This window comes from Zingiber officinale, chromosome 11B (assembly GCF_018446385.1).
Source record: "Zingiber officinale cultivar Zhangliang chromosome 11B, Zo_v1.1, whole genome shotgun sequence".
NCBI lineage: Eukaryota > Viridiplantae > Streptophyta > Magnoliopsida > Zingiberales > Zingiberaceae > Zingiber > Zingiber officinale.
Genome location: NC_056007.1, coordinates 5,180,741 through 5,205,119, shown reverse-complemented (window position 1 = coordinate 5,205,119; position 24,379 = coordinate 5,180,741). Strand labels below are relative to the sequence as shown.

The 24,379-nt window shown below is 35.5% G+C and overlaps 2 protein-coding genes across 2 annotated transcripts; one reads left to right on the top strand and one right to left on the bottom strand.

Moving 5' to 3' along the window:
- The first annotated feature begins 402 nt into the window (after window positions 1-402).
- Window positions 403-7,634, top strand: LOC122034803. Its single transcript, XM_042594158.1, has 2 exons — window positions 403-660; window positions 7,005-7,634. The coding sequence occupies exons 1-2, from the start codon at window positions 457-459 to the stop codon at window positions 7,374-7,376; spliced, it is 576 nt and encodes a 191-aa protein (XP_042450092.1). The 5' UTR covers window positions 403-456; the 3' UTR covers window positions 7,377-7,634.
- Window positions 7,635-8,324: 690 nt separating this feature from the next.
- Window positions 8,325-23,996, bottom strand: LOC122034546 (DNA-directed RNA polymerase III subunit RPC5-like). The gene is made up of 14 exons (XM_042593842.1): window positions 23,496-23,996; window positions 22,784-22,852; window positions 22,500-22,607; window positions 21,015-21,080; window positions 19,610-19,750; window positions 15,719-15,766; window positions 14,867-14,973; window positions 14,661-14,732; window positions 13,750-13,801; window positions 11,696-12,270; window positions 11,295-11,510; window positions 11,092-11,212; window positions 9,060-9,195; window positions 8,325-8,581 (listed from the first exon to the last, which is right to left on the bottom strand). Exons 1-13 carry the CDS (start codon window positions 23,889-23,891, stop codon window positions 9,136-9,138), a joined length of 2,031 nt encoding a protein of 676 aa, XP_042449776.1. The 5' UTR covers window positions 23,892-23,996; the 3' UTR covers window positions 8,325-8,581; window positions 9,060-9,135.
- Window positions 23,997-24,379: the final 383 nt, after the last annotated feature.

Below are 24,379 nucleotides of genomic sequence, written 5' to 3'. Positions count from 1 at the left end.
AATCTGATAGACCCAACTTAAATTAACTGTTCTAAAAATAACCACTCTAACAAATACCAACTATATAACTCGTAAGGATTTTATTATGTCAATATAATACATTATCAAAAACAATATATTTCATTATTAATTAGTGAAAGAACATGTGACAATAATTCACATAACATGCTTTTTGTTTAACATCAAGTCTAAATTTAATATATTTAATAAAATTAAAAAATAAAAGTGTGCCCAATTTATTTTTTATCCTTTATTTCTATAAATAAAATTGGGCCCTTTGTTATCTTATGGGCCCTTCTTTTGATTTGTAGCCTTTCAATGGCCCATGTTTAAATATATAGTTAAATAAAAAATATTTATTTTTTATTTATTTATCTAGAATAAACTAGAAGCATCAGAGAATATATCTTTATACTTGTCTCGGCAAATTCTGGGGCATCGCTCGTTGCCATCGAGATGGAGCACATGGACGCCGACCACCCCGGCGAACGATGCGACGCCGCGCAGGGGAACGCCCCGGGAGCGTTCTCTCCGCCGCTGGGCACCATAGCAGCCTCCGGCGGAGTCGGCGGTGCGGGCGTCCAGGAGAACGCGTGGAGTTTCCTCGCTTTGGCCCGCCAGCTCGTCGATCGGGGCGAGCCTTCCCTCGCTCTACAAGCGGTGAGTTCCCTGAGGAACACCTTTTGACGCTGTCGTTTTTTGGTGGCGTCATTGCTGTGTTGTTCTTGTTCGAGGGATCGGTGTTCTTGATGTTTTGTTTATCCTAATTTCCTAATTCGCCGGCTTTGGGGATGTTTTTTTTGGGCCTTTCTCACCTGTTTTGCGCGAGTTGGTATAAAATTAATAGAGGTATTTGCCCTATACCTGATTTATTTTGTTTGCTTACATAAGATTGTGACGTTGTCTGCTATAGGAGGTGTGCAAATTTTGCAGGTTAAATGGAAGGTTACGATGTAGATATGTTTGTTCGGATTAGTATGAATGTTGCATGTTCGTTTTTCTCGAACCCGACATTTTCAGCATCCTCTTTGCAGTTTTTGCATCTTGAATTGTTCTTTCTCCAATCTAAGCAATTTTCCTCATCATTTTTTTGTGAAGTTTCAGTTAAAATCACTACTCAATTTTAATTGCAATATCGACTAGGTGCATTGGTCCATTTGAGTAATCTTCTGTTTTTTTGCTTGATTTGGGGTAGATTCTTAATTTGTAGATATAATATCCAAGATAAGATTGTAGCTTCTAATATTATCATTTTGAGTTCAAATCGGAGGATGATGCTAGCAGTTTAACAAGAAAGAAAACTGATTTTAGTGTAAACTTAGTTTATTGATTGCTGATGCAACAGAAAGTTTAAACCCTTTAATCACACAAAAATTATCACAAATTAGATGAAGCATGAGGGCAACTATCTCGCATAGAGAACGGAGTCTCACATAGAGAAGAAATCTCACCCAGTGAATTGAAAGTAGAAAATTCTTATTGATTGAAATGGATCAATACATAGATATGCCATCATTTTTATAGTCTCCATTCTAAATAAATTAGAAATAAACAAGGAATTTGGGAAATGCATTAATGCTCTTTAATCCACAAAAGCTAATTACCAAGAAATTCTAATTATTACCAGCTGCTGATATTGAATTAAAATCTAAAATTGATTTTATTCATTATTTGCATTATTTTTCCTATCGGGTAGAACTCTACGTCAAGCAAGGTGTAAGCATGTGCAGCTCAGACGTTCTTTTGATTGAATAAGCAATAGAAGTAACACAATTTGAGACTTCACTTCTAATGAATGTATCTTTATTATCTTTTTCTTTGGATGCCCCTTCTGGTGAGTAAAAAATTAATCTACTTTATTCTTCCTTTTGGACTTTGTCTTTGTTTCCTTCCCTTCTGATTACCCTTGTGACAAAATCAACATATGAAAATGGATGTTCAAATTTCCTTCAATTGAGAATTGAACATATGTTTAAATAAATTGTCAAGGTAAATAAACAACACTATCAATTTTTCCAATGGTACAACTTAACATGAACGAAGGAGAGCCTTGGCACAATGGTAAAGTTGCTGCCATGTGACCTCGAGGTCATGGGTTCGAGTTGTTGAAACAACTTCTTGCAAAATGCAAGGTAAGGTTATATACAATAGACCCAATGTGATCCGACCCACACTAGCGAGAGCTTCGTGCATCACACTGTCCTTTACAAGTTAACATGAATTTAGAATTTTTGGAACTCTTGCATGCTGAACGAGAATTTATTGCATTAATAAGTACTTTATATTTTGGAAATAACATAGTTTTGTATGCTAATAATCATAATAAGAAGCAACTAATAATATCATGATTCTTATTATCATCATATAAATCATGGTAAGATCAATCATGTGGCGCGTTCCTTGCAAATGCAACGTGCCAAGGTGCCACGTGTATGCAAAACATGGGTAACACAAATCAATTTTAAATTTTAAATTTAAATGTCATTTAAGTGATAATGAATTTTACCTTATTAGAGAGATATTTCATTTTCCTAATAAATCTATGTAGTCTTCTTTGTTCTTTTTTTATTGTCCTAGTATCTATAGTAAATATTTTGCCTCAATATGCCCTCTGATTAACATGTAATTTGTGTTGCTTTTATTTGGTTCAAATGCATTTATATGATTCTTTGTTTTTGAATTTTTTTTTTCAGACTAGTTGATGTGAGCAGTGCCAGCTTTTTGGGCCTTAGTTCTCTTTTAAACATGTAGTCCATTTTGTTTCTTTTAGATTTTGAGTGACCACTTATCTAAAAACTTAAGCTATTGCAGAAGAATGCCATCTTTTTTTTTTCTTCCCTTCGAGTAATAATTCCCTACTCAAGTCTTGATGTATGTTCTCATTTTCTAGGGCTATGTTTTTTCTCAATTACTTACTTTTGTAAGATTAGAAACAGAGTACTATTCTGCTATAATTCTTATCCCAAAAGCTTAGGTTATTAGAAAAAGGTTTAGATCCATAGTTTTTGTATTTGAGGTGCTTTGCTACTTCTTGTGAGGTAAACACACGCAAGCATAGCAACCTGTGGAACACTTACCTGTCCAAGAATGGTGGCTTAGACAACTTCTATTGTTTATAGAAATCATTCTAAACTTCATTTGTTTCAGACTATAGCTCACTTTTACGTGGATAATTGCAACAAGTTAAATGTAGTAGATGATCCTTCGGGTTTAAAATTACTATTCACTAACAATTATATGTTCCTCTGAGAGGATATAATCAGAAAAAGATAGTTAAATGGTTTATTTAAATAAGTTTGAATCAATTATGTTAGAAATGCGAAGAGTAGAGGGTCCGAAGAGAGTTTAATGGTACGATATTATTTATCCAATCCTAAGCAATTGGGGTATACAGTTTAATGGTTTATGGTTGAGTTGTAGGGTCTGTGATATTGCCTTATTGGTATCAGAAACAAGTTTCAATGAATTTTTCCTGGAGCTAAAGTGACAAAGCAGACAATGGTAAAGCACAATGAAAATATTGCTAATGCAAAAAGTTTAAGTAAACCCAGAAATGAAGAAATCATGGGCAAGAGGCAGAGAATCTCACTACAAAGTGTTGCACAATTTCTTCACAGACACTCAGAGAAACTCTCATGTCCTAGGGTGTATACATCTTGTCTACCATTTTCCAGTTTGGACGAGCCCAGAACTCCTGTAATGCTTGAATGGATTGGTTATTACAAAAAAAAAAAAACAAACGAAAAGTGTTATTTTTAGTGTAATTGGGGTAATTTGAATGACATGGGGCAGGGAAAAAATTAGGTGAACATATAGCTTTCTTCACTAAGAAGAGCCTCAATATTAATAACCATTAGCAAGATTCCTTACTATTATCAAAAGTAGCTCGTGCATTAAAAAGCTGGTCTCTTTCTTAAAACAACAGTCAGTGATAATATACAGTATATTAGTGTACTAGAATTAGATGCAAGTTGTTGCTTTCCTTAAAAGTTTGTGGAGATTAACAAAGAATTACTCTAACAAGAGAATATTAATTAACTCATACAGATTAAGACTTGATGGGCTAAACTGACAAGATATTCGTCTAAAAGGAGGGTGCCAAATTATTCATACAGAGATGATTAAATAGTTCCTCTCTTTTGTTCGACACAAATTTTTCATGTGAGTAGCTTAACATTGTCCTACAAGTAGCCATCACAGCTATATTCTTGCATGACCTTATAGCTTTCTCTTATGGGCTTATGCCCTCCAATTAGATCTAGTAATTTCTTACTAAATTCCTGTTGTCATTTGCTAAACTTCTCCTTTTCTTTGCTTAAAACACTCGCTACTATATGACAAAATTGAGAGCATTTGTGGGTGGCGGTGTCAATAGATGAGAAGGGAAAGAATTGTCAGTTGACTGAATTAAAGGCCTCACAATACGACACAAAAGGTTGAAATCCAATTATATCGTTGATATTTGATATGCCACATGAATATTGGATGTGTGCGTCAATGGAGTACCACAATTGGAAACAGGTAAGAATTATGAGATAAGACTAGCCCTTAATCATCACCATAGTTGCCTTTTATGAAACCTGCCTTATGAGAACCTTTCATCATGAGCCATTGATGTCTAGTCTGATCCCAAGGTTACATATTGCTAAATTAATTTGGTTTTAATCATATGGTGAAGATGACAATTTTCTCCTAATGGGATCAAGGGATGACTCTTTCTAACCCTGATAAGTGCTTTATGGTGCCCATTCAGAAAGGTGTGGTGGTATGGAAATGATGCGATGCAAGCAAGAGTAGATAGGTTTTTTGGGGTAATTTTCAAAATGCTCCTAACAGTTAATTGCTTTTTCAAAATGCCCTCTGAGGTTTCCATTTTGTTTCTATGATGCTCTCTCTCTATTAACAAATGAATTATTTAGGTGGTAATCTAGAAGGGTGAAGTAAGGATTTTACCCTTATATTTTTACAGCTAAATGTAAACCTTGGGACTAGTTTTAACATCAATGATACCTTAGGGGGGCATTTTTTTTTTTTTAAAATGATATTAACCGTTGGGTGCATTTTAAAAATTACCCTTGTTTTTACAGTTACATACGCGGTATGCAGTAAAGTTTCCTTTCATTTTTCTTGTCACGAGTTCCTCCACTTTTGCTCATTGAACAAGAAAAGATCAATTCAAGGTGAAGTTTCCAAAACTGAAAACAAAGTTTCTCAAAGGAAAAGCTAAATCAAGACCGAGCTAATAAATTTATGTAGAAATTGAAGAATTATTTTCATGGTTGAACATGAAGATGCTAAGTCATTTTTTTTAGCAGTTTCCCATAGCTAAGTAGCTTGGGAACACTTAATGCAACTAATGGTTTTTCCTTGGTTGCTTAACAAGTTTATTGACAATATATGCGATTTTATTGGTTGCTCTGGGTTGCTTGTGTTGATCTTCTGGAGAGGTACTTTCTTCCTTAGAGGCCTGCAGGAAGGGTACTTAATTGGATTCCCTCCCTAGTTCTTGGGAAGTACTGAACAATAACTGTTTGCCCTGAAGGTGAGGAAAAGTAGTCGAATCCTTCCCGGTGCACTCTTGGGAAAGTGTTATTGTCCATGAAGAAGCATTTCCCCTCTCAAGATCTTGGAGGTCCGCGTAGGCTAGTAAGAGGGGGTGAATTGCCTGAGAAAAATAAATCATTTCTCGATCTTTGGACTTGATTAGTTAAGCACAATTAATTAAAATAAACAACAACATAAAAAGAAAAGAGGCTATAATATTTACTTGGTTATAATCTAGGTGGTTGTTAATCCAAGGCGTTGAAAGAGACCTCCTTTTTTGAAGACGGAGAAGAATATTACACTCTTTAAAAACTCAGAAAAAGACTAGGGATGAGTTACAAAAGTTATTGTTGTTTAATTTCTAACTCCAGGGGGTTTTTTATAGCCTCCTAGGATGATGTTTACCATTAGTTTTTGTCGCTCGGAGGCGCCTCCAAGGAGGTCCAAGGCGCCTCCAAGAAGATAAGCTTTATCCGTTGAAGATAAAGTTTTATCTTCAGCTAACGACTATTGAAGGCGCCTCCAATAGGTTTGCGGGCGCCTTCCATGAGGGCTCGAGGGTGCCTTCTATATCGTTGAGGGCGCCTTCCATGATCAGGCGTTGAAGGCACCTTCTATCTCTTGAAGGCGCCTCCAACAACTTCTGGTAGACTCTAAAGTTAACTTTAGAGTTGAATTTTCTTCATGCGGGTGATACTTCGGTCGTTTAGAGTTGAGCTCATTCAAACCCAACTCCGACCTCCTCCTTGAGCAGGCTTCCTTCCTGAGTCCTGACTTCTCATTCCTTGAATGTCGTGCACGTCCTTCTAGTCCACTAGTGTACTCTTTCGTAGCACCTCGTCCCTCGGATGTATCGAGTCTATCAACTCGCTCTTCGTGTTATTCTTCTCGCTAGTTACGTCTTCTGCTCAACTTCTTGTGCTCCAAAGTTCTAGCACAATTAGACACAAGACATTAAAATACAACAGGATCTAACACAAGGCATCAAAATATAATAGGATCTAACTTGACTTGGTTGACCATATCAAAACCAATCTGAGGTACTTAAACTACTGCTTTAGAATGACTACAAGATGAGGCTGGTAACAAACAACTTGTAGCATTTGAGAGACTTAGTTTGTCGTCTTAGGAATTTGTACTGTCTATCGCGCAGTTGAAACAAGTAGCATTCTTGAACGAATTTGTACTGTCTATCGCGCAGTTGAAACAAGTAGCATGCTTGAACTGCTTTATTGGTATCCATTTAATTAAATTGGATTGGAAACGATCTCTTAGATTTAGATGCAGTTAGTAAATTGTTGGGGCTTAGTTCAATATCTTTAAAAAGGTTTGTAGAATCTAACAAAAGAACAATTAATTTCTTTCTTAATGATTTGCGTATCATTTGATGAAGCACCTACTTTGACTGCAGTTGTGTGAAATCGATCCTTTGATGCTCTTCTAACGCCCCTAACATGTAGGTACTTGCAGCAATCAGATCGGGTGGCGGAGAACAAGCAGTGTTTGAAATTCTGCATCAGGCACGTGAGCTATACCGCAATCGATTGCAAACGGATGCTGCAGCAGACGAGTTGGCCTCATTGTTCGCAGAATGTGCTATTGCAGAAGCACAAGGACCAGTGAGGTCGTCCAACAATCCCCCATTGGCGCCTCTTCATGTTGGCCCTTCGATTCCGCTAGATTCTGAAGGGAGATCTTTCCTCGCTATGTCCGGGAGGCAGCAGGTTATGCTGGATGCATTCGCAGACGGGAGCAGTTTTGTGTGTCTCAAGTGTGGCGGTCTGGTTAGCACTAATCGCAAAGACGAACATTTTGCGTACTGGTGTAGCTAGATTCGCTCGGCGTCGTTGCACATGTGTACTCATATTGAGAAGTATGATATTGATCATTATCGCCGAGAAGAGTGTGATCCTCATCTAAATGCAGTTGTTTAGTACAAGAGAGGTTCTCAGATGGATTGGATCGAAACATGTGATTGTCTGCGTGAATCTTTCTCATGGATTGGATCTGAAAGATGTATTCGAATTCATGACTATGTAATATTGCGTTTATGTATAAGGAATCAAATAATTATTGTTGAGAGGTATAAATCAATAATCAAATCTATCATCATTTTTGCTAGTTAATAAATTTCATTATAAATTTTCATATTTAGCAAATATATTTACTAGTTTATAAAATTTGTAGGCAAGTCATAATTTATTTTCTCATGTACAACCCACTTCGTTTATTTTTATTAATAATTAGATATATTTTTTAATAATCCGATATTTCCGCATTTGAGGCTTTGAGCTAAGCTTCGTAAGGATGGGTTTTTTTGTTTTTTGACATTAAATCTGAACTACAATTTGAAAATTTCGAATTCTGTTCTTTAAATAACCGAACTGGATTAATTGAAATCGAACCAATTAAATTTTTAAAAAATTTTGATTAATTTTTTTAATAAAAATTAAATAAATCAAACTAATAAAATAAAATTAATTTGATAAAAAATCGAATTACCTGAATTTTTTTTACAAGTCTCCTAACACTGAGTTGAGTGTAACAAAATTGATTCAGCGAGTCAGGAATGCCGCCTCGCTTAACCAAGAAAATCAGAATATGAAGCTTGGAGATGCCCCTCATGTGAAGTGGCAGAGCATGACCATAATTAATTAAATTTTTTATTTTGTAGATAAAACAATAACCTTGTTATGTATTGCATTTGTTCAAAACCCAAAAAAAAAAAACAAGATTCAAGCGTTAAATTTTCAGCAGTTCACGAGAGTTTGAACAATTAATTAGGGAAAAAAACTGTATACTAATGCGTTGATAGAATTTTTTTTCTTAAATATAACACAATTAACCAAAATTTGATGTACTAAATAAAAATTTAAAAATGTACGTAATGCCAATCAAGCTTCCAGTCACTAGTCAATAGGAGAACTCAGAAAAAGGTTAGATGTGCTGCGAAGTGAAAATATTGAACCTCGATCGTTCAAACTCATAATGGTAGTAGTTGTCCTCTTGGCCGATAGAAAACAAGAACAATGTTTGCCTGAAAGAACAGATCAACAGATACAATTAGCCACGCTGAGAGAATAAATGTTCAAACGTGTAGGCTTTCATGAAGAAAATTAACATGTTGGTACATTGACAAACTGAAATTGGCATGGTGTGCAATAAGTTACAAAGGGCCTATTTCAAGTGTCGTTGCACCCATACCATGCGAAACAAGGTTTGAGTGACTACGTACCCGTTGAAATCCATATATGATCTTAGTCCAACGGCAAAGCCATCTTACGAGCAAGATGCTAAAACCAAAAAGCATGATAATGAAACAAGCAAGCAACATTACATGGTTCGGTGGCTTTTCAAAATGGTTAGGTGTTGTGTTTGATTATTTCACGGACAAAATACAATATTATTAGGCTACATAAAATGAAAGGACATCAGTTAGAACAAGCTTATAAATGGCATATAGAGTTGTGTTGGATATTCAAAAAATGAAAAACAAGTTCAACATAGCGCGTTACCTCTAGTGATATATAGTTAACATTTGAGACTCAAAAACAAGTCAGTTTGCAAATTTATCCACATCCGAGCCAATTACTAGTCTCCACTTTTAAGTGCCCACGATCCTTTGTTAGAATCACACAAATCACGCATTACCTGTAAATAATGGAACATCAGAAGTTGGAATGTCGAGAAAATTTGGTAAGATAGTATGCAAGATGACATATGATATAAATTCTACAAAACCCACATCAGAAGGAAAACAGAGACGGTGACTAACTTCACTATTTTATGATCATTCATTCTAGATTCAGTTAGGTTGTTAGTTTAAGTTAAGCATCCAAGCCAGTTTGTCAGTCTTTAGGGCACCTTCATCTAGATGAATAGAAAAACAAAAATAGACAAAATAGCAGCATATCCTGAAACCTAACCAACTAATTCTACATGAAAAACAAAAAAGCCTTTATGTCGACAAAAATTTTGCAGCGAGCATGATTTCAAGCTATCATTCTGTTTTGTTTGCGATTGCATCCTCTGGTTAAGTTGAGGCCACCAATTTCTTCTTGCTGCTTTCAGAAGGTGTTACTAAGTTTAGCTTATTTTGTAGAACTCCAAACTAGATGACATTAAAGCTTTAGGTTCTTGAAGTCATACTATAACAAGTTAAAAACAAGAATGAATCATCAGTATCAATTATTTGAGGATCTGCTACATGGATCTTAGTTCATCAGTTAACTTATATATAAAGTTTATGTTGGTAGTAATATCTAAATGGTCAAAATTTAATAGTTTCTTCAGTTTCCCTATAACCCACACTCTAATTTATTCATCTTGTTTAACTACTGAAGTTATTAGTCCTTTTGGAAAATGTTCATACCATTTGAACATATGTTCTCTTATTTTTCCATCTATTTAAGGAAACTTAAAACTGTCAACAAAGTAACATCCATGAATAATCATGTAACAGATCAATCGATGAAAAATCAGACCTAAAGATGAGAAAAAAATCAAGGTTGATCACCAATTTAGAACCATGGTCGTAGGGAAGTGATACTACCACATAATAACCTTTTAAATATTATTGCTATGATTGGATAATAATGCCATTCAAATTATGTTTATCTTAAGAAAATTAATATCATATATTACGGATTTTAATTGAAGGGGAGCCTTGGCGCAATGGTAGAGTTATTGCTATGTGACCAAGAGGTCACAGGTTCGAATCTTGAAACACCTCTTGCAAAAGCAAGATAAGACTGCGTACAATGGATCTTTCCCCGAGACCCAGTATGGCGAGAGCTTCTTGCACCCCTTTTTATTACATATTTTAATTAAATCTCAAAATATATTTTCTCAGTGTACAAATACATTGGTGGATTCAATGATTTATAATAGTGTCTTGGATAGAGGCAAATTGAAATAAAATATTCATGTGGCCAACACTCTTCATTCTGACGATCAATTCGTTAGCATATAAGCTCACATTTTAACTGAAATATCTCATCCACTCTTGTTGACTTTAGGTGTAAATATTATCTGTCCTGTTACATATAGTTGAAGATCAAAAACAAGAAAATAAGCTGACAAGGCATTGAAGGGTCCTTGAAGCAGCTTGAGTACTTGACAATGCCCACATATTAGGCTGACATTCAAAAGAGCGAACTGTACGTCTGTACCTATTGAAAAATTGAACCAACTAATTCTTGGATGGGTTAATGTTCTTCATTAGCAAGCGTCTAACAAATACAGAATAGATAGCTGGGGGAATTACCAACAAGGGTCCTTGATTTACATTCAAAGAGAGAATTCCCATGCCTCAGTATCAAGGACCTGAACTTTAAAAAATAAATAAATAAATTCAGCAGGGCATACTAATGTTTTTCCCAAAACATAGTTGTGTGGAAACCTGTTCAACAATGATTTTCCAAAAGGTAGGGCTAAACTTGTGTGTGTGTGTGTGCGTGCATGTTGTTGCCTTTAGACTGATTAATAGTAAAAGAATTTCAGCTATACCTTTTCTCAAAAAAAAAATGTTGAAACTATTGCACTTACCTGATTATAGTCAGAATCATTAATATCCTTCTGGAGACGAGCTTTAGCAGCCATGCGAACCTCCTGCTTATTGAGCTTTGCCTTAGGTTCTTTGCCCCTGAAAAGATCAATGACAACATCTCTGCCACAAGTGTGTCTAATATTAGCATGATTCAGAAAATTTAAACAAAGATAACATAACAAAGCTCGCAAAAGGGTATAACCTCAATCTATCAAGATCCGAACTCCCTGTAGATTTCAGAACATATGTGCCATGTACATCCACAGCGATTTGAGACACAATGGACTGGAGCTCAGATATAGGAGCAGATGCACCGTTGGCAGCAGCATTAATAATCGCTCTAATTTTAGGGTCTTCTCTTGGACGAGAAGAGTTGCTGATTGCCAAGCCCCTCAATTCATTGACTACTGAGTTTATACTGTAGGCGAAACAAATTCAAATCAATTACTGCATCAAACAACTACAATATACATGTAATGTAAAGCAGTCAGATGCACATCCATGCTGGACTGGGTGCTGAAAAAGATCTTGCAACTGACAAGCTACTGAAACTAGAATACCTGCAAGGAAACATCCTAAGTAAATAAGTCTTATATGCATTACCTACGAATTTTTTTATCCTTGAAAAATTTCTGGAGAATCTTTAGAAGATGCTCCTGTGTTTCACTTGACAGTGATGACACTGCTGTGTTCACTGCCTTATCTTTGCTTTCATGTACATCATCGGCTATTTTAACTCTTTTACCACTTGGAACAGGGACATGCATCTTTTCTCCTACAGACTTTTTTATGTTATTCCAGCATGCCAACCAAGCCTTTTCCTGATCATCCACAATTTTTGGATTGTTTCTAATAAATACAATGTCAGTAGACTTTATGAATTTCCAGTGCTTGAGGATGCGCCTTTCAACAGCCAATGGAATGAGTATAGATTTCAGGCCAGTGCACTTTGACGTTAACATCCTCAATCTGTCTGTTTGAATTATGGGATTCATACTGAATAAATAAAGAAGATAATCTCTATAAAGAGCAGCTTCGCCTTCATGTAACAATGAGCTCTTTGTAACCCACAATCCCTGTACCAAATCTGCATAATGTGGCAGCACTTTCAGAACATCTTCTTTCGAACTATCTGGAGCAAGATCCAAGAGTGCATTAAAATTATTCACCTGGCAAACCTGCACGCAGAGGTGAAGTATGATAAACCATCAGAAGGTAATATCAGATAATCAATAAAACCAATGAACTATGGTGCTCTTCTCTATTATGTCCTAACTACTGTATCATGAAATGAAATAGATCTCTGTAAGTGTAATTGACTCTTCATAAATGCAGTGGCAAAAACCTCATGCACTAGGATGCTGGTCTTATGAACAAGTGAATCCCATTAAGACAAATAATGAAATATATACCAGCCAATGAGAGTAGCAAGGACAGTTAAGTAGAGACAGGAGTCTGATGATCAAGTAATACACCATGGTGATAGGTATTCAGTGACAATTGATACAACAGGTAGGTAGGTCTTAGTTATTTGGTGTGTTTATTTATGGTGGTTTCTTTTCAGATACCTATACAAAGAATTTATTGAACTGAAAGAGGTTCAACAGAAAGAATAAAGCATGATGATTTCTCCCCTTTTCTTCAACTTTCCTCTCTCCTCACTTCTCTCATGTCCCAAGTCTCTTAACTCCTGATATAGTAAAGGGTCTTCACCACTTTCTCCTCTATTTTCTTCCTCTTCTTCTCACATTCTCATTTCCATTGCTCTGCTTCCTCTTCCGCACCTATCACATTCCTCTTTCTTCTATTTCACTTCTCCTATGGGCATGACTTCTCTGCTCCAAGATTCTCCCAGCCTGCCTCTTCTTCTCAGTCTTCTCTATCTCACTATTCAGCTTCTTTCCTCTTCACCAGCCATCTCAATCCTTGCTTTCTCCAATTGTAGTTCACTTCCTATCACACATTACCCTCTTCTTCCTCAGCCACTACCAGCTTGCCTCAATAACTGTACACCACTATACTGTCGCTCATTCCAGCTGCCATTTCACCAACATTCCCATCCCCAATTCAACAAGCCAAAGTTGAGTTTCATTAATGATTTAGATATATTCTAGTTTTCTCTCTTGCCACTTTGTCAATCTGGTATTCCTTCCTGCAGCAACTAAATGACAGTTAACGTAAGTAGGAATCACAGAGACTGATAGTACATAAACACCGGATCAGATAATTGAACAAACATGACACGGAAATAATGTCTAAATATAAAGTCAAACGACACATCAAGGTGGGTAAGTTTAAATTTTTTGGCAATTTTCAAATAATTACTATTTTCGTGGGACTCAGGCAGATTCTGTGATTCCATGTTTATGGGAAAATGATTTAAAATAGAATCATGAAATGATAATGAACATTTCTCATTCAACAATTCCCAAATTATGTTTCAGGAAATCAACTAAATTACATAAAATTTGAATTTAAACCTTCATACAAACTAAAAGATTAGTATGCCAGTGAGTTTTCTTAAAGAACTAAGGAATAATATCACAGTAACGATTCTTCAACTTCTATACAAATAAAATCCTAAAAGTATAAGGGTGTTTGCTTTCTTCTTAGGAATGCAGATCAGATAAAAAATTAAGCACAAAAAGAGATTAAACCTCAGAAAACCATTTCTTCAACCGCTTTTCCAAGGGGAGTGAGAGCAAGTGCCTACAGACACATGAAAAGGCAGATTTATTGCAGTTGCAAAATAAAAAATAAGAATCATGTTTCCAACAAGGATTCAGTTCAACTGACTATGGCCGACAAGAAATTAAAAAAAAAAATACAAGGCAAGATAAAATAAGGTTTTGGTGATTTTCATGCAATGCAGAGAATAAATCAGAATCTAGCTCATATTATTGATATGGAATATAACAAAAAGGAATTCCTAAGTCAGTAGGAACTCATCTTTTTTTAAAACAAAAAAGGAAAAAAAAATACAGCAAAAACCAGCTCATAGTAGAAGAAAACTCCTAGAATATCATTGATGGTGTAGGAGAGTTACTAGCACTTCATTGTACAAATAAAATTTCATTGTCTTGGAGTAAGTTGCTTGCTTAAGATGCAAATATGAAGTTAATGAGCATCACAGAGATTTACCAATAGGTTTGGTTTTAACAAATGCAGCAGTTAGATAAGATGCTCATAATAGATTTGTGTTTTGGAAAAGAGAACAAGAAGAGAACCTAAGCTAAGAATATTTTCTCAGAAATCAAAGGAACATGACAAATTTTCGTTTGATCTATGATAGTGAGAGTTCCATGTGCATAGGTTTTGAAATTACTATTGCAGTCAAATCATCAAAAACTCAAGAGTGAATTTCATTTAATAACTATGAAATCAAATCAATTATGCCCTTGCAGTCCTTTAAGAAAACCAAATGTTTAATAGAATGATTCGAACTGATATACACACGCAAAATGAAATATGGTTCAAGAAAAAGTAAGCCACGCAGGGTACAATGAAGAAAGACCTGCAGGACACAAGCAGAAGATCATAAGATGACACTGCAGCTGGAAGCCCTTACCTTAGAGAAAAAGCTTGTGTTCTCTTATCGTCTGTTGATGTTCCAGGGTACAATGAGTTGATATAATCAGATCTAAGGCATCAATTCAATATGATAAAATCAGGAATCTAAATCACATATATGAAAAGGTGCAACCTTTGAGAACTAATAGCAGGGAAATAACATCAAAAAGTTATGTTTAGTAGTTCTCTAGTTTGAGGTCTCACGGTTTAATCATAAATGGAATTTGATGATGATCTTCTGCAATCATTTTCTGATGATATCTATCTGTAAAGTGGCTATCAATTGGATGATATTCTAGAGATATCCATGGCTGCAGATAGAACAATGAAGGAGATTTAACATTGTAAAAAAAATATTCTAGCAATTCAACAGAAAATTTCACAATATGAACCACCATCTAATACAGGTCAGGAGGTAAAGCTATTAGAGCATCTATTTCTTAAAAAAAATTCAATGAAAAACCCAATGAAGATTTAATAGGAAGCATTGTTTAACTCGGAGAACTACTAGGTATACTGTTTAGAGGCCATAGTCTAGCAGGGAAACAAAATGCAGCTTGAGTGTGTCCGAAAAACAGATACTTGCGCCTAGAGAGAAAAAGAGATGATCTTTTAGAAAAAAAGTATATGTAATGATCCTATTGAATCTTATGGAATTGCTCCGTAATGTTGTGTGAAAAAGTAATCATAAACATTACAAAATAACACATTGCTTTTGACTGGTTAACTTTATATTTTTCTTCAAATTGTTTATCCTAGTTAGATCTCCTTTCCAATCCTTTCTTTGCATAGCACATAGCATGCTTCTCTAATAAAGGAGAATAATTGAGAACTTGAGATTGACCAAAGAAGAAAATTTAGTTACTTGAATGATGAATCTATGTGAGTTGTTCCTTCATACAAAAGACTGAGAACTTTGTTCACAGTTATCCTTGATATATCATAGCTAAGTTAGAAATTAAAATAAATTTGATTGAGCAAACCAAAAATTAAAGAGAGAAGAATCAAAAGTAGAAAGGTAATCAAATCAATAATGAGGTACATGGAGCTTCAAACCTCTTCTATTTCTCCACCATCATTCGAACCTGCCTGGCCCAACTTTTCCTGTTCAGGAAAAAGAAATTTGAAGTTTTCAGTAATACAGTATTTAAATGGTAAAACGTTGATGAAGGCTGAAGCATCAAAGACACATTCTAGACTGAATATAATTATGATGTAAGATAATACTAGAAAACTGTAGAAGCAGCCCTGACAAAGAGAAAATCACTCCACCTAAATTAGATTGGCTTCTATTAGGATATTTACTTATTTACTAAAGAGAGTATGCATATGTTAGAGATATTAGTATTAATAGGTTTATTGGTGTAACAGGTTTAATTTTGCATTAGGTTTAGAGTAGTCTAAGGTTCTATATATAGAACCATGTAATGGTTAAACCCATCATTATATGTAATATAATATTCAGCTTTTCCTAATTTCTTCATGGTATGAGAGCCACCCATTTAGTGTTTGAATTTTCCAAAAAGATTCTCTTCAGGGGAGAAGTTATCCCTCATCTATTGATCATCTCACCTCTATCATCATTGTCATGCTTGTGTCAAACCCTTCATCACTGCCATCGCCACAGCTGAAAATAGGAATTTGTGGCTCTAATGAAAAACCTCACTCTACTACAGTGTGGCCTTATGCACATAAGATTGTCACTTTTGTGAAGTTTCATGAATCCACGCAACTAGAATCAATTGTTCATTGTCGATTTCTCTGCCAACTTCATCTAGATGTATGATGCCTCATGAAACTGATGTAGAAGATTCACATTTGGCTGCACTAGATGTATGGCATCTACAGGGGCCAAACTGGCTACCTACACATATATTCACGGTCACCAAGCTGACTCCACTGTACTGTATGCAATGCATCACACCTCATCTTCTGCTAGATCCAAGATTCACCTCAATCATCCCAATGTTAAGCGTGAGGGAGAAACCACATCGATTGTTGTCAAATCACATATTTGTGCAATCCCACCTGCTACCATCCTGAGGTTCATGATGCACCAATGGATCTACTGACATCTTAAACAGCTACCCATGTAAGTCCTGACTCTAATATTGCTCGCGACACTTCCTCTCCATAGTGAGAACTATCTTGCAGTGAACTAGCCATCTCTACACTGCAACAACAAAAAATTGATAACTTTGTCCTCCTTCCAACAAGACAAGGCAACCTTTATGCATCGTCCTTGATGATAGTGTAGCTCTCTAAAAGCTTAAGCTTGATAAGGATCAAAAGGCTTTCCTTGATTGTAAGGCATGTGACTGCATTGTTGACAACACCAGTGAAAGTTTTCTATGTAGGAGATTGTCATAGCTGGCACTCCATCTCTCCAGAAAATTGATTAATTTTGGTATACATTTCTTACCTTGAGTATATGAATTCCATGCGCAATTCAGTAAAGCAATGCACGGTTGTGTACAGCTCGATAAACCATCAAATCAAGAAGAGGAAACCCTACCACCAAATCACCATGGCATAATATGGAAAACCATGCAGAGGGAAGCCTACCACTGAAGATATTGCAGGATAGTGTTAGAAACATAGAGAGAACCATATCAATTAAACGGCTATGGCATAAGGTTGAAACCAAGCAGAGAAATCTACCACTGAAATCACTACAACATAACAGTTGAATCAAGCAATGGAAAACCAGTCAAAGCTGCTGCGACATAATGTCAAACCCAAATGCAGAGAATCCTAACATTGAACCTGCTATGATTTAAGGCCAGAACCAAACATAGGAGCAGGCCTCTATTCAAAACCCTACCACCAAAATCATTACAAGGATAGCAGATCAATGATCATGCTCACCTGGACACAAATAGAACTACTACCAGCCCCTGCTTCCGATCCTAATACATAGTGAACTCTATCAACTAGCTCTAGACCAAGGTCAAACATGAATTGCATGCTTCATTAACAATATAAGTTTTGTTTTGCTTCCATACGAATATCAATATTTTTCATGTCCTTATAGTAGTATCTAATCTATAGTCTGCTTATGAGAATTTATCCAGTTCACTGGACATAGATAGGATATATTAAAAGATATATATAGATATATTAAAACTAGACAAAGATACTATATATGCTCCAGCTTGAGGGGAGTGCTAGAGATATTAGTATAAATAAGGTTATTACAATTTTATATTTAAGGTTACGCCTTAAGTCCTAATATATTAAAGGTTATCCCATCTTTATTGAGTATATAATATTTAATTTTCCCTAGTTTTTACAATATTCATCAAAACAAATTGACACAAGTAAAAAATGTTTCCCAATAACACAGATTAGGCAACAAATGATGTACAAAATTTTAAAAACAAAAGAATATGCAATAACTGATCAAGATGCAATATCAAAACAGTAAATTATGTAGTGTCATAAGCTCAGAGATATAAATAAAAGAGTTTAAAAACATATGAAGAACATACTGTTCAATCCCTGAGAATTGCAAGAACGTGAAAACGAGAAAAGAAATAAGATTATCAATTAGACCACGTTGCTATCATTAGCACCACTATGAAAAGAATATGCTGAAAACATTAAGATACTCCTATGATGAATATCTAAAATAGAACGATAGATATCCATCCTGCTAAACAAATGTAGGACAAAACAGGGAAAATGTGAAAACATCAACTAGTAGCCTATGATACTTAGACTTGACATTTTCACTTCTGCTAGTGTCAACAGTAAAAAAGTATGAAATAGCAGTCTAATGAGCTGAACTCCTCTATTTCATCAGACCAAAATGAAGCAAAGGAAGAAAGAGGAAGAATAGTACAAGGGTTTTGACAACATCAACCAGCAAAGACTTTATGCTCTATAATGACTGGATACAATTCCACAATGACTCGCGGAATAGCTACTCATGCACAACTTGCAATACAGCCTCACAAGGATTTTCTTCAATTCGTGAAGAGCTATGTGAGGATCTCACTATAAGAACTAGTGTTCTCTTCAACTCACAAACAATTTCAAAAGGGTTAAAGCTTCAAACAGCTTCCGTGAAACCATCAAAAAACTCTATGGACATAGTTGCACCCTCTTCTTTTTCTCCTTCATCTCCTTCTTCCACCTCTAACTTGCAACCGGAACTAGGCGTCAAGAATCCAGCACAATACCAAATTTGTCTTGTTTCAGACAACCACCGAAGCTCCAGTTCAGCTTGTAACGAGATTTTAAACCTTTCTACCCATCAATCAATGTTAATTGCACAACTTAGGTGGTGGCACATGATGTGAATCAGATTCAATTAAAGCCCATTGTAATCAAATAAAAACCATTTTGATTGATGCTAACCTAGTATAGACAAGTCCTCTAGCAAACAAAAAAGGATTCAGAAGAGAACGGAAAGAGAGGAGATGGATGCAAGTACAAGTGTATAGCTGTACAGGAATTTTCTGGGAAGGGCAGAGGATACATGTAGTCATGTGCCACTGTTTTTTATTTTTTTATACATAGGCTTGTGGTTGTTGCATTTATCAAAATATATATAAGAGGGGAAAAATATTTCAGAACAATAAACACCGAATATGAAAAGAATTAATTAGATAGCAAGTCAATGACGAGAAAGACTACTAGCAATACTATTCATGACAAACTTTAGATTAGAGATTTCTCACTAAGATTGGGTGTTTTCGTGAAACAAGAAAGGCTGTGTTATAGCATATTTAAGGTCCCTAACTACTTTTATTGGAGGCACATTCACAAAGCCTTTGCTTCTTTGTAAAACATTGTGCAGCATTGTAGGATGGTGAAAGACAAAAGAAGCCTTCAGGTGAAAATGCCACAAAATATCTTTAACAAGGGACTTGGTAATATCAAAGACCTTTTTCAATTTAAAGTGTTATTTTTGTGAGCAAGGGAGTTAGAAACGAAATTCACCTGCTTGATTGGTAAACCTACAGCATTGATGTCAGATTTTGCACTTGATTCCGCACTCTGCACATTTTGTTTCATCTTAGGATTTAAGTATGCTATTGATGGGCGGAGTTGGACAACTGCATGTACAGGATTTAAGTGCAACTGCAAGCAATGAAATTAAGAAAATTAAGTTTCTCTTGACAAATGTAGGCCATTGATATAAACAAGCCAAACAGCATACAACATATACATCATAAATAAGAAACTAATTTGAGAGTGGTAAGCAACAATATCCATCCACTAGGACAATGAAACCCGTGATTAAAGTTTTGTTTCCTTGAAAGAATGGAAAAGAAAACAAGGAAAGAGAAAAATGAGCATTTCCTTTGAAGAAAGTTGGGTATGGAAAGAAGCTAGAAGAAAATTCTTGTCCACTCAAAATTGATCCTGCTAACTTGAGTGAACATTATCAATTCAGACACATGTCTCCCCACACTCTTGGACTTTGCCCTCCACTATGAGCCTTCCTATTGCATCTACAATCTCTGCCTCTGGAAGAAGATTCACACACACACATACAAACACACCTAGAGGAATAATATACTACTCTTCCTTTCATTTCCTATTACCTCTTTTCTTTCTCTTGTATCCTGTACCCCTTCAAGGAAACAAAGCCTAAGTCATTTCTTACAATTTTTACCAGGGAAATAAATTGAAGCTATAACTCTAAAAGAGAGATTGTTTGCTTTTGCTCTTCATTAAAGTTCTTGTTTGAAGAAGTTATATTTTTAGCACTAAATAATGACCAGGCTATGAGCTTATCAGTGAAAGCAGGTATTTCTATGTAAAAAAGACTGTTCCAAGATTACCCATGTAAAGTAGTAAAATATGTCAGAATCTATTTAATGTCGATTAGACAACGAGATTCTATCAAGTTAATTGATTGGGTGACAAATGAGTAAAATTTTGCCTTTTATGGCACATCTAACATCATTCTTCTTACAGTAAAATGTGAGGAAAAGATGACCCAACCATCAGGAAACAAAAGAAAATAGCAAGAGGTGATAGACATTGTAATAGAGAGAGATGAGGCTAATCATACAAGCCCAAACAAAGTTTGCAAAATCAAGTTAAATTCCCAATCATAATCTCTATATATTCTTTAAGCAATATCCAGTACTAGCCCAATCAAACCCATCTGCTAATGATATGTAATTTGTAAGGGCATCTGATATAATTTCCAACGGCATCTATATTCTATAATGCTCACACCAACGAAAGCACATCCATGTTGACTAAAACAGAACTTACAAGAAATTTAAAATTTGTAACGATGAATAGAAAATCTGGTAATTTGCAGAAATTAATTTAGATTTTCTGAAAGAAAAAATGTGAACTATGTTGAACTAGAAGCAAAAAAAGGTACCTGGTTTCCATTCAACATCCCGACAGCATAAGTAGCTACTAAAGGTGTTTTTGATGAAGACAATGTCTGGAAAAAGTGGAATCAAGTGTCAGGGTGATGAAAACTTTGCGATACAAGAAACCTACATATCACTCACTAAAGTAATTGCAAAAGTAGCTATCTGGCAATCATTTCAAGTGCCACTAAGTTTCATACCAATGGACTCAGCGGTGAAACAAAAAAAAATGGGACAAAAAGTTGTGTAGACGAATAAAATATAAGCATATGTGAAAAAAAACAAAGAGCACCTAAGTATACTAGGAGAATAAATTGATTGATTAGTGATAAATAAAGGCAATCCATAACCCGGTCCACCCAATGAGGGTTGTAAATGCACAAATCGTTCCCTAACCAGTTCAATACTAAACTTAATAAGAGTTCATGTATATTTTAAATATTAGAAATGGAAAATAATGAAACTTGAACATATTTTAAAGCAAGATAAGATAGACAAGCAAGCTTCAACACTTGTGAATTTAACTCGTTAATGTTCATGAAGATTGAAGAATGCTAGTGAATAGTTTATGAACTGGGTTGTTTAAAAGTTTGTCCAGGGCTCATTTATGATCTTGGTTATTTAACCTTTTGTCTGAATATATAAAGCATATAATAAATATGCATATCCAATTATACGTTTAGATATATGGGGATGGCAATGGATGGGGTGCACATGATTTTTACCATACTAATTAAACAAGTACTAAATGTCTTTGTTGATTATCATCAAATAACAAATATATGGCCAACATATCATGCAACTACTAATAATACCATCGAATTATCACGAACAACCAAAGGACTTATTTGGGAAGGAGTTGTGGGGGGAAATTATCCACCTAAGGCAGTGGAATATGTATTTATATATTGACAGGTACCTAACCTGTCGAAATATCTTAAAATACTTGCAATTATCCAACTTAATTAGTATTGGAACCTGACCAGCTTAAGTAGGGTACCCAATTAGTAAGGTACCTGTACCTATTGTCATTCTTAACTATTTTTGTTCAGGTAGGATGCTTTACAATATTCTCAATAAATTCTAACATCAAACTTTGGCTAAGGACAATGGGGAATCTTATCTCTATTGACCCTCACCATCTTTAAGGAAGTTATAACATGCCAACACTCAATACTATGATGATTTCAATCAAGCAGCGGATCAAGATATGTCAAACATGCCGGATGGAAATAAGTATTTAAATCTTCGAACAAAGATAGCATTATCAACTAAATACCTTCATCTCCATGCAACAATATGTTACATGGAAAGGCTAAGAGAAAACATCAATCAAAGGGGCATTTAATGAATCTAAAGCATAATGGCCATCAAACTAGAAGCCCCAAGTCTAAAATTTGTCATGAATTTACGCTCTCAGAAGCATAAATGACTCCTGCGAGTATCCATCAATAAGAAAGAGTAGAAATACAAGGTCACATAGTTCGTACCTGCTTCTCTAACCTTAGGAGTTCAGAGGTGTCTTGATCATAGTTCTCACTATCAATATCCAGACTCAAGTCTATCTCAATATTTGATTTTTTTGGCTTCACACGGACCTGAAAAGGACAAAAAATAGCTAAAGAAAGGTTGTAATAATACTACAACAACAAGAATCAAGCCTTATCCCACTAGGTGGGGTTGTCTAAGGTTGTAATAATGCAAAAGCAAATGAACAATAAAACAAAACAAAAAAAAAGGAAAACACACTTGATACTGAATCTATTGAACATACCTTGTCACATCTTTCATTCAGTTCATATGGTCTCCAAGAAGGTCTAAGTACATATTGCAAAATATATAGCTGAAAAAACAAGAAGTTTGTAAATGGAGTCGTACATTAAATATGATTGAAAGAACTATTCATTTAAGACACGCAAAATCCATATGAAACTATGTTCAGTTGATAATGCTATCAAGATTGTTTTTTCCCCTTGTCACTGACACTACCTAGTTGAGGATATCTTATGACACACATGCTTATTTGTCTTAATTGAAGTCTCAAAATAAATTTTTTGTTTCTATTTATGTTGGGTAAAGTATTCAAATAGGCGAAGTATTCAAAAATCATATTTCCAATGATAATTTTGAGGAAAATTCCAACTCCAAAAAACTTGGAATTCCAAACTCCATCCAAAAGTGTAGATTTGTATGCCCATCCTTTTTCATTACTAGTTAAGGAGGCAAGTTTAATTTCCTATTCACAAGTCAGAAAAAGAAGAAACATAATGCCATTCCTAGCCTCCAAATACTAAAATTGAAGTCTAATTTCCTGAAATAACATTTTTTGTCAAGGAATTATGATCCATCTCTAGGTTCCAGCGTCCAGACAATGTACATAGCACCCAGAAAGAATGACAGCGACCACAACTATGCTCCAGTACTTGGTTGCCAAAGTAACAACGATGAACTTCCAAATTTAACATAGTAGAGAAGAAAAGGCTTACATAGGTATCCTCATCGAGAGGAGTTGGAGAACAGAAGACGTCGATCTCGCGAACCACTGTATCATCCTCTTCCACTTCCTCTTCGAAACCTCCATCAACATCCATCGCACCGCTCTCTGCGTCCTCTGCGTCCGGGCGGGACGACGAGGGGTCAACTCCAGGCTCCTCCTTGACGGGGTCTGGACAAGGAGCGGGATGAGAGGAAGGTTTGGTGTCGGGATCGGGCTTAATCCGGATCGGAGGCTCGTTCTTGACCTTGCCCTTCATCTTGGGTTGGAAGCGGGATCGCGGGGCGGGCTTGGCGGCGCCGTGGGAGAAGTTGAGATCGAGGGCCATGTCGAGGTCCATCGCCTCTCCGCATGCGGGATCGATGCCGTCCTCGCCGCCGCCGTCCATCTCTCTCTCCTGTCTCCTCCTCCTTCCCGCAGTTGCTTGCGTTGCGTGCGCTCCAAACGGTTATCGAAGGCGCTTAAACCCTGACAGGGTCGAAGAAAATGGTAAGAGGTGGGACAGCCTGTCCGTCGGAAACTGTCATATATATATATTTGAGATTAAATAACTATATTATTTTCCATTAAATAACACCCGTATAAATAGGTATACGACTTAGTCTTTCCTTTTTATTCCAATTTAATTAAAATTACTATACATTTAATATTATTATATTTTTTTTTGATAAATTTAATTAAAATTATTTTCAAGGAGAGGGTGTTTGGCTGAACTTATAAACTCTTTAAAATAATTTATAAGTTATTTTGGAACTTATAAAATCTTCAAATTTGTTTGATAAATTTTTTTTCAAACAACTTATAAGTGTCAAAATAAACTGTTTTGGAGCTTATAAGTTATTTTTAAAAAAATATGGAAGACCATACTTTAAAAAA